This window comes from Oreochromis niloticus, linkage group LG17 (assembly GCF_001858045.2).
Source record: "Oreochromis niloticus isolate F11D_XX linkage group LG17, O_niloticus_UMD_NMBU, whole genome shotgun sequence".
Taxonomy (NCBI): Eukaryota; Metazoa; Chordata; class Actinopteri; order Cichliformes; family Cichlidae; genus Oreochromis; species Oreochromis niloticus.
Window position 1 is genome coordinate 25,020,717 of NC_031981.2, and position 11,798 is coordinate 25,032,514.

At 39.4% G+C, this 11,798-nt stretch overlaps 1 protein-coding gene across 4 annotated transcripts in view; it reads right to left on the bottom strand.

The window, feature by feature from the left end:
• pik3r3b (phosphoinositide-3-kinase, regulatory subunit 3b (gamma)) overlaps window positions 1-10,375 on the bottom strand; it is a 181,292-nt gene extending 170,917 nt beyond the window's left edge. For 2 of the 4 annotated variants that reach the window (XM_025899496.1, XM_025899494.1), the window contains exon 1: window positions 8,687-9,636. In XM_025899496.1, the coding sequence (XP_025755281.1) occupies window positions 8,687-9,038 (352 nt within the window). In that variant the 5' untranslated portion in view covers window positions 9,039-9,636. Of the gene's footprint in view, window positions 1-8,686; window positions 9,637-10,155 lie in introns of those variants that run through there. The other 2 variants (XM_025899495.1, XM_025899497.1) reach the window with 2 other exon arrangements.
• Between the last annotated feature and the right edge of the window lie 1,423 nt (window positions 10,376-11,798).

An 11,798-nucleotide genomic window follows, 5' to 3' on the forward strand; every position in this document is an offset into this window, starting at 1 on the left:
TTCTAAACATTACCCTATTTAGCATGTAGCTTAAATAGAACAACTCAAACACCTTTGTTTGCGGTGACTCAGTAATTGTTAGAAGTTTAATCCCAAAAGAGTTGGTTCTGTTCATCTGGATGGAGCATTTTGAGTGGGAGAAACATTTCACCACTCAGCTGATTGCAGGTGTCCACCACCTTATAAACAGTACACTTACTGTTGTATGTACTGTTATATGCCTATGGGTTAAGAATGGGATGTCACTTAAGTTCATATTCATGTGAAGGCAGATGAGTGAATACTTTTGACAGTATAGTGTATGTCACTATTTGTGGAAAGAAAATTCCTTACTTTTGCTGACTTTCACAGTTAATCACTGTGTTATCACAAATCATATTGCATGTAATTGGCAGCTTGACAACATTCAGTTAGAAAATGACTGATAGCAGACTGACTCCATGTTGTTGCCACTTTATGTCCATCTTAATGGGCATAAAGTGACTCTGAAGATGGCAGCTGACTACTAGTGGTTGTAGACTGAGTCCCCATCTTTGGAGCAACTATTTCAAAGGCAACCAAATCTCAGGTTCATTGTAGGTCATAGTAGCCTAGATCTGCCTAACTGTCTGATATGAACCACTGAATACGTGACTCATTAAATTTATTGCATTACAATTGAGTTTGGATGCTCCAAAGTGAACTGATATAGTATGAAGGTCATGCTAGTATTTTGCTGTTTAAGGCTTTTTGTTGTACTGTCCATTTAACTCTGTATCTCACTAATGGGAGTGAAGTGTGAAGAGGGAGTGAAGTATTCACTTTGCTCATTAACCTTTAAGATCAGGGAGCAGTTTTTGGTTTCCTGCTGTTGGCTGCAGACAAATGACTGCTAAGAAATCATTTTCAGCGTTGCCAGTCGAATTACTATTTGGTTATCAGAGTCGTAATGGGGAGACTGGAGGCTATCTCAGCTGCACAGGGCGAGAGGCAGGGTTCACAATGGACAGGTTGCCAATCTGACGCAGGGCTAACACAGAGACAGACAAGCATTCACACTCATATTCACTTTTTTCACTGTTAAAGTTGTAAGTAAAATGAAGGACAAAATAAATAATATGCATTGACAAATGTAGAAAAACAGATATTAGTCACAGACTGCTCTAAAACACTCTGCTGCTGAATGTTAACAAAATTGTAACGTTGAGTATCAATAATAAAGAAGAAAAGATGCACATCTTTTTACTGAGGCACTGTGTGAATAATGCATTGTAATAGCCTTTGGAAGTTGCTCATTAATATTACTGCTGTAACTTGGAGCTGTTTTAATGCCATGCATCAAATCCTGAAATGCATTACTGCCCCAGCTTAAATTATTTTTACAACACCTCCAGTTACTGAAATTGAAGCAGTCAAATGAACAGTTCCCCACTTTATCAAGACATTTTAGGGGGTATTCAAATGCAGAGAGGAGGAGGAGGCCATAAAATTGTGTTTGATTTTATAGGCTTCCATAAACATGCTGAGAATGGGGAGGATATAAGAGAGAAAGCAGGTCAGAATAATTTGCATGCCTTCATTGGGTTTTAAACATAAAAGCTGGTCATGAGTCGCTGCACATGGTTCAGGGAGGAGCAAGATTTACAGGTGATGGTTTGGCTCATGACAGCATGGAATACACTGTCTAACACTGACCCTCTATAGAAAACTGGAAAGGCATTTTTTTCTTCATAAAAATTTAATTAAAGCTATTAACCCCAAAATGACAGCAAAACTAAAGAAGTTGATACATTTTCATTAGACGATGTATATACAAGTCATAGAATTCAGCATTTAAAGAAAGCACTATTACTTAAATTTAAGAGATTAACACTAGAAGCACCAAGGGGTTCAATTTTATTTATTTTTGATTTTCATTTGCATTTTAAAAATTCTGCAACTCTGTGAATTAAACTATATATCTCTAGTGGCTTATTAATCAAATACTAAATTTGGGGGTGTGTGGGATCAAAAGAAAAAAAGGTTGACCACTTTTACGTAGAACCACAGAGGATGTCATTTTGACCCGTATGAATGTAAACTCACTACAGGGGCCCACTGGATTGTTTGCATACAATTTAACATTTTATTATTTTCAATTTTATTTTATTTGTACAGTGCCAAATCACAACAACAGTCGCCTCATGGCGCTTTATATTGTAAGGTAGAGCCTACAATAATACAACAGAGAAAACCCCAACAATTATATGACGCCCTATGATAAAGCGCTTTGGTGACTGTGGGAAGGAAAAACTCCCTTTTAACAGGAAGAAACCTCCAGAAAACTAGGCTCAGGAAGGGGTGGTCATCTGCCATGACCGGTTCGGGTGAGGGGAGGAAGGCAGAACAAAATACGTCCTGTGGAAGAGAGCCAAAAATTAATAATAACATGAAGGCTGCTGCAGCATGTGCCATAGCTAGCTGATAAATAAATATAGAAGACTGTAGTTAGATAAGAGATGAATAATTGCTGCTTGGATGAAATGGGATTTTGAGCCAGAGCACAGCAGGTCAGACTGATGATTTTTAACATGTTTAAAATAAAGATTCAATTCAATTCAATTGGTGACCAAATATGTGGAAAACCAGGACGATTTCTGCCTTGTCTGAGCAGCAAGGGAACCGTAGCTGAACTGAACAGAGTCCAGATTATGGAGAACCAATCAGGGCCAATAAAGAGTGAAATCCAGAGCAGAAAAGGTCAGTCGAACAGTTTCAGGCCTGAAAAGCAGAGCTGAGGAGGTGAAGCTATGGACTTAATTGGAGCAGTGTGGTGCTGGGAAACAGGCTGCAGGTTCGGTGATTGCAGGTAGATGTGGATGAGACTATAAACTTTGACTGTTCTACTTTTGCAATAATTATTTAAAATGTATTTCTTGCCAGATGTGAGGTCAAGCTCTGCTTTTATACCATCTTTATTTTAGCCCAACTAATATCAGATACCACCCAAGAGCCTACAACTTTCCACACAACCACCCATAAAGCTATGGATAAATAAAAAACTATTATTAACAGATTATCAAAAAAATTCATTAACAATTTCAGAAATACCTCTTTCATGAACTGATTGAATGTAATTCACATTAGCAAATGACCACTGGTTACTTAAATATCTGCATGTTTGAATTTGACTGCTTTTTATTCCTAGCAGTGTGGAAAACACCATTTAGATTTTATCTATGGAATTAATTTAAATGTTTTTGGTCTGTCATGGTCCTTTGCTTGGGGAAGAGAAGATTATTGACCAAGCACAGTAATTCTAAGGCCAATTAGATATTGAGTAAAATAAAAGCTTATTGACAACAGTTTACCTGGGACACCGTTTTCCTAGCCTCACTGAGCCACGAGCAGCTCCATCTCTGTGATTGGAGGGCTTTGCAGGCTGCTTCTGTGTAGCTTCATGAAGCTTATGTGTAAGTTATAGAAAGAAGATCTGGAGTCACTCAACTGTTTGCTTTTCATGTATGTTCAGGCTGTTAGTTCTTATTCTTTATATCACTTCCTCTTTCTCACACTGTCAAAATCAATTACATCATCATTCCACTCCAATCATTTCCTTGCCAGCTTTTTATGAGCCAACCTGCTTCTGTTCTGTGTACTTCAAATTTCAGCATTGTTCTGTCATTCAGTAAAATATCTACAGTTAAAGTACTCACAGTACTTCTGCTCCAAAAAAAAGGAAAAGAAATATTGGTTGAACAATTTCAGGAGCTGCACATATAATATTCAACCTTCCTCCTGGAAGACTGGAGTCTCGTGCTGATTGTCTATTTGCACAATATCAGAAGATCAAATGATCTCAGTCCCAGCCCGCATTAGCTAATCGCTCACCTGATGCCTTCTACGTATCTACTTGGAAAATCAAAAGACCAGATGAAAAGGAAGCCAAACTCTGTGAATAAAACCTTTTATGAGACCCACATCTGAATCCCTGATCAGAGTTCAGTCCAGTTCAGTGGGGCTGACTAGATACACACCGACATTACACATTCTGACATACTGACCAAGGGCCAAAGAAGAAGACTACAGTAACTTTCAAACTGTCTCCTCTTCAAAGAGTTAAGATGCTGATTATTTCAGCACAACTCTCACGTAGTACTACATCATATCCCATTCAATGGCTGGATGGAGATGGAGCTAACTGATGCACCACAACAAATTAAAAATTCAAACAAAGCATCACTGTGTTGCCTAAAAAATGTATTTTTTTTCTCAAACCAAAGAGTTACAGGCTGAGATAAATTCGCTCTCTCATCAGTAAAAATAAATACTTCTTAAAAAGATTTGTTGAAATGTGTTTCCTGAAACCAGTTTTTGTCATGGTCCTGGGTCATTTTGACCCAGCGTTTTGTGTTTCCTTGGATTTCATTTTGTGCTTTGTGTTTATTCTGATTTTGTATTAGTTTAGGGCTGAACCTGGAGTTTAGTGTTTTATCAGCCCTACCTGTGTCTGTCCTCGGTGCTCTGTTCGTGTCCCCGTGTTTGTGTGTTTCCTGTTTTACTTTGTAGGTTTGTGTCTCGTTATGCCCATTAGTTCCAGCCGTGTCCCCTCCTGTGTGCCATTTCCTGATTACCTGGTGTGTGTATTTATACTGCGTGTCTGCCTGTGCTCCTCGTGGCGTCGTCTGTGTTCATCCTCTGTGAATCCTCAGTGTTACGCCGTGTCTCTCTGTTCCTCGCCCTGTGTCCTCCTTTTGTGATTAGTTTCCCCAGTCTAGGTTTATGTTTAGTTCTGCCCTGGCTTTGGTTATTTCTCACTGTAAATAAATCCTCATTCGCATCTCCACCGCCATCTGCATCTTGGGTCCTCATTCATTCCACAACACGCGCCTCTGTCAGTGCGCCCCAGGGCAGCTGTGGCTACAATGTAGCTTGCTATCGCCAGTGTGTGAATGTGTGTGTGAATGGGTGAATGACTGAATGTAGTGTAAAGCGCTTTGGGGTCCTATGGACTAGAAAAGCGCTATACAAATGCAGGCCATTTACCATTTACCATTTACGACTGCTGCCCCAGCCGTGACAGTTTTGTGAACACCAGCCAGCTTCAGCATACAAAACTTCAATTAAATTGGAATCAACTTGCTTTATATAACCAAATCACAACAACTGACTCAAGGCACTTTATATCCTAAGGTAAATACCCTACAGTAATACAGAGAGACCCCAACAATAAATACACTAGGAACCACTAGTAAACCAGCAATTTGAGAATGCAGTGCTCTACTACAATGATCATGTACTATGAAAATACAGTATTTCTCTCTATGAACCTTCAAAGTTTTTCTTAGATCTTGCTGTGGTGATGAAACTGAGGGTGTGCGGGTGTTGTGTCAAATTTGCTCTACTTGACCAAATTCTTCTGAACAAACTGACGATGTCTAATCTTCTAATTTGCATCTGACTGCATCCCTCATTTACATAAGAGAGGAACAGAGCATAGGAAGCTGTAGGGCTCATCTAGAGATAAGACATGAGCTGCCTTATCACAGCAGAGGAGAGTGCAGCATGTGATTACGTCTGTGAGCTCCAGAGTGAACTCTGATAACCTCAATATTTTTTTCTTATCTCTTGTCTCTATTTGTCATAATTAATGTTCCCATCCTTCCCCTCCAGGAAAAATGGAAAATGTACACATCTTAAAAAGACATCAGATCTTAATGGGAAAAAATCATGCTGGAGATCTATACTCATAAGGGACTGGGTAACGTGTTATGAATAAAAGGATTTTTGATGGGAATGAAAATGACCAACATACAGAGGGCTGAATTAAAAAACACCCCAAAAATCAAAGTGAAGAAACATAAAGCAGCAGATTAGTCTCTTTTACCGAAATTTCATTGCAGCAACTCAAAATTCAACTCAATATTTTGTATACGTGACCCCTGTCTCCTTACTCTCACCACTTGAGGTCGAGCACTGTCGCACACCACCGTGCACTAGTGTAGGTCTGACAGTGAGTCCAAGAATTTCATCCCAATTCCTAATGGCAGTCAGGGTGCCACTGCCTAGCCTGTAAAGGTCTGTGCTCATGGACTTTCCTCCCCGGGACCTTCACTGGCCCACCACCATTCTGGTAATGCTGAAGGATGTTACCATATCATCATCATCATCATTGTAAAGAGCAGGGGTAGATGGACATGACCAACACATTTACAGGTACTCAAGACGAGAGCAACATGGATGTTATTTATTTTAGACTAACTGAACCTGCTTTCATAAAAGAATCTGCAAGCAGACAATTAAAAGCAGCCAGGATGCAGCAGAGGAAGGCAAGAAGAAACCATTGTTTTGCATCTGACCTGTTTAGCAAATAAAAAGCCATAAACACAGCAGATCTGAACAAACTATGCATCAGACAGCCAAGACTAAGATGGAGCTAACCACCCAACCCTGTATAAAACAAAGCCTGCAGGGCTCATAATAGCTTTTTTATGTAGGGCAGGTCTGTTTCCCAGTGCTTTTCAGATTTTTAGGCTCAAGTCCCTATAGTCCTCATTATCGCCTGTTTGTGCTCAATCCTAAATAAATCATCAAAAAAAAAAAAAAAAATCCACTGGATAAACATAGTGCGCACATTAGTTCTAAGTATTAAGTCAGTCTTCTATCTGGAATCAGAGTCAGGGAATGAATCACCAAATGCAAAGTAGTGCATGTATGCAATGATGAATGTATGTAAGATGGAGAAGACACCCAAGTAATCATAATTAAGCATAGGTAGCATAACATAGCATGACCATTAAAATAAGGCCTCAACTAATGGAAAACTTATAAACAGAACTGTCCAAAATGTGTTCATGGGAATTAATCAGTTATCTAACAAAATGAAAGATGCAGCAAACTTCAATTAAATCAAATTAGCTTCCAGAGAATGCATTCCAACAGGACAAACACACTTTGTCAAGTACTGACAAAGCTGACAGAGAAAGAGAAGCTACTTGGGTCTGGTAGAATTTACCAAGAACAGGTTTAAGACCTGGACTACAGCTGAAGGATCAAGCTCAGCAGTAGCTACCACTGCAGGTTATCAAGCCCAATGAAGCAACCTGTAAACAGCAAGGCTAACATTCAGTGAGCATCACAGATTCCATCCATATCCATTCACGACATATTTCTAATGTTGACATCCAAAAAAATCTGAGCAAATGCAACCCAATCTAATGGAGTGAATATATAGAATTAGTTGAAAATGAGGTTACTGCTAACAAAAATACAAAATATATTTTCCTGCTGATATGCATTGCATTGTGAAATAACAGAGGTTATTAACACCACTGTACTATGCACTCTGAAAATGGCATTGAGCAAGTGTAGGTCCACAGTTCATTACAAACAAATGATTTACAAGCTTACACATAGTAGCACTTAACAAATGACTGTTTTTTGCAAATTGCTGATAAATGTTTAGGTCTTACACGATTCTTATATGTGCACGCATGCAGGAAGCATGTTTGCAGCAGTAACAAATAACATCAGTAACATCATGCAACTATAATTATCTGGACCAAAGCTTTAGTGTTTTGTAAAACTGATCAAGAATCATATATGACCCACTAGCAACCTCTCACCCTGAGCCTTAGAAACACAAGATGTGTAAACTAAAAGTAACCTTCCCATTTGTAGGTTGAATTTTTCAATTTCAGTAATTGGTACTTCAATTGCTTTTCTGGCCTCAAATTGAACCAGGAAGAACCTAAAACTACCCAGTTTCCCCTACTCAAGGGATTATTAAGAACATGAGTCCAAACAAAGGCTAGGTGTTTTAACCAATATTACTTTCAGATAAGCCCCAACTATAAATTGTCTTCAAATCTATGCAGAGTTTTAAATAGATGTCCTTTTGATTTATTTTTTGAAGGACTTCAACACAAGTCTTTGTTGGCTCCAGTAGTATTTGATTTTGTATGTTTTGTCTTGTTTGTACAGTGGCATCTAATTTCACTATGCCAAACATACTTTACCAGTCCAACATCTAGTATTTAGTACCACATTTTTCTTCTTTATTTGTTCTTTAAAAATTTTTGCCAAAACCTCATTGCCAATTTAGCGCTACAGGTTAAAGTGGGATTTGGTGTGGTGCAGTGATGCAGAGGGTTGAAATGACTCAATCAAAAACAAGACAGGCTATAATTAGCCAACCTGTGCTGTTCCTGTGGCTCTGAGTTTTACTTCTCTTTATCAATTTAGCAAGGTCTGCAAAAAAGCAGATGCTACCTAGGCTATAACTGGACAAGAATGAGCAGGATAAAAGATATCTGTAGAGTGTTAAAGTATAGGTTGGTTTTCACATTTTCTCCTAAAGCAATACCAGGCTGCAGCAAACAAAAACCCTGTTGATGTTTTTCTATAAATGATCACTCTCTCCACTTTCACCCCTGGTTAGCCCCTTTTCGGTCTTGCAGTGTCAACCAAATCCAAACACTACCCATGTGTGGTGGTATCATTGGCAACCTTGTTAATATTAAGAGGTTAAGACAAGAACCATTTTTAATAACTTAATGATTATTTAAATATTCAAAAACTGATGTACAAACTGAGAAAGTGGTCTGGTTTTCTTCTGTTGCTTGAGCTCTGTTATATTGCGTTGCAACTGATAAGCCAATAAAAAGATTTAAACAGAAAACCCAAGGATCAAGTTGATGTCATCGATGCAAACTCAAACTGAACTTACCAAAAGCAGCAGCTCCTCCAGGAGGCTGAGGTCCCACTATTGTCTGTTGCCCCCCTGGAGTTGGGGGTACAGGTCGGGACCAGGATTTATCCACAGCAGGGCCAACTGTGACCACACCAACATACTCTACAAATGTCCCTGGAAAGTTTCCCTTCTCCTTGGTCCTCTCATTAATCCCATGCAACCAACCTTTGGGACTCCGCTCATCCCCCTCCTGATACTCCAGCCCCACTGCTGCCATCAGTGTGGCCTTCAGAACAGTGAGCAGGTCGCCTGGCTGGAGACTGATATCATCCCCATGCTCACGCTCATATTCAAAAAGTGCCCGGTACTGGAAGCTGTGAGATGCCATAGCAACAAGAGTTCACAGGAAGGTACAAAGCTAAACCTATTGATGTCACCTGAGATTTTCTGTATTAAAAGTGAAATTAAATAGTACTAAATGAAAACTCAGTTAATTCAGAATACCTGAGGTGAAACTGCTTCTCACTCTAAACATGGGAATCATGGGCTGCCACCTGAGATTTGCTCTGCCGTGCTCACTGAGATGAACCAATTGAAATAAATCTGATAAAAATCCTATCCCTGAGGTGCAATTGGACACATTTTTATCCCATAACCCCTTCAAGAAAAGGTCCAAAGTTCTTTATCCAAAACTTCCTCAACTGCGGTGAACTGAACAGTCGGCTGGTCTTTCCTGATTTGGATATCCACATAGTTCCTTAAAAATCCACAGTAATTCACCTGTCAGTCGCAGGGATCCAGTCTGAGGCTTGCGTGCTTTTACAATCCAAATATTCAGAAAGGCAGATTACCCAACACACAGTGCCTGTGATTTGAAAAGACAAAAGAGAAGATTGTTGCGGGACACCAGGCAGTCTGGAAACTGAAGGGTGTCCGACTTTTGCCAGACCTCTAGATGAAATCCCAGAGTGTAGATATTTTCTCCTGATGGTAATCAGTCTACTTGGAAGCCACACACATATACACACTCACACACATACACATACACACACACCTGAGCAAATCCACTGCAGTGCAGAATTTGGCTTTCTTTTCAGAGTGCCCCTGTGTGCACTCTTCTTTATGAGATCCTGCTGCCTCTACTTTCTTGTCTGTGTAACTATCTGACACTCCTACAAACTTAAAATGGAGTTAGATTGTTAACGTACATGTACTGTATTTAATCCAGTCTGTTAGAATTTTAAACCAAGAATATACTGACGCATGTTTTTTGTACTACAGAAATAAAAAAAAATACAATATCTGCTTAAGGGTCAGTTTGAATAAGTAAAAAATAGCAAAATGTAGTAATATTGTAAATAAAACGCATATCTCACACCATTCTGTTTGCAGGCTGATAGACCCTAAATATACCCGTTACAAGAAGCATGACTAGGCGAATATGAAGTTCGCCATGCTCTAGTCTGCCCTGCTGTCGGCTGCCCACAAACACGCCCCAAACTCACCACTGAAACTGCACAGAGGAACTCTCCCCTTCCACTGATGGCTCGGTGCGCGAACTGTAAAGCTTCGCCAGTACCTGAAAACCTACAGAGCGACCCAAATAATCAAAGCCCCGACTGGAGGATAAGTTGACGGCGTTGGCTGGTCAGAAGACAGGCAGCCTGCTCTGTGTCGTAGAGAGCGGCAGTGCTGATGTCAGTAAAGCCCTCCTCCGCCTTGTAAATTATGCCAGTGAGCGGCCGAGACGGGACGGGTCGGTGCGGCGCACTGACGCAGCAGCTGCAGCAAAATAACGCGTCCCATATAGTTTTTTTTTTTTTTTTTGCGTCTGTCATTATAATGTTACTGAGGGTTAGGATTAGATGGGAATTGTGAAGATGCCAAAAAGCAATGAATTATGTAACAACTGTGGGACCTCCAGGCGAGTCTGCAGGTGTCCGAGTGCCGAGTTCGCATTTTAGGAATGACTAAATAAGTAAAACAGAAGATAGAGGCATGCGTGAGGGAGAAGGTATCGCAGATTTTTTTTGTAGTCTGATGCACAAATGACGCAGCAACAGAGAGCCAGAGATTGCTGCGTCATCAGGTGCGCACATTTCCAGTGTAGAGATGGAGAGCACTCCATACTGCAAGAAGACAGATTATTCCTGCAGAGATCAGCAAAATAGGACGATAGAAAAGTGCGTGTATGTGTATGTTATACACACATGCAAACACACGTGCACATATGTATGGTTGATTTTAAAAACTGCTTTAGTTTTGCCATTTTACCGGCTTTGTACTTGGGGTTTGGTTTTGGATGGGATATTGCATTTGATATATTCTACTTGCCTCTATCCCGTTCTGAGACGATGTGAAAAAGGAGATATAAAGTAAATCTATTCTTTAACTATGAGAATAGATTTAGGCGGAACACGCACCCTCTTCCCTAATATTTAGAGTGCAAAAGAAAAAAATTACTTGTATTGAGAGTTCTATGCTTTTACCATATACCATAGGTGGGTCTTTTTTTTTCAGCAGTGGCTCCCTTTTACCCCAAACACACACACACACAGTGTGACATAGTGTCACTTATCAGCTTGATAAGGCAACTCAGAGATCAGTCATACTGGAAAAGCCCCACTATAAGTTAATAAACATATTAGTATCACAACTCTATCATTAACTCTGATGGGTTTCAACTGTTATTCCATTAAATTAATACTTTGAGACGTTCAGAGGATATGATATATATTTAAATGCTTTATGAGATTCTTATCTGGGCTTCAAGATTTAAAAAATCCCTTTCTTACTATGTCACATTCTGTTTAACTACTAACAACTGTCATTAAACAAATGTGCTGTACAAACAGACCAATCAATCTCAAAGAGTTTAAAAAACATATTTAAATACATTTAGAGGAAAACAAACATTAGGAACACAAACACAAAACGGAAAAGATGTGGCAGCCATGGTTAGTTGCATGATCATTTAATTATATTCCTCATTCAGAGAAAACCATGTTTTTTTAATGGCAGTTCTCATGATTTGGAAATTCAGTTCAACTGAGTTTTATTTATATAGCCATATAACCAAATGACAACAGCAGTTGCCTCAAGTTGCTTTATATTGTAAGGTAAAGACCCTAGAATAACACAGAGAAAA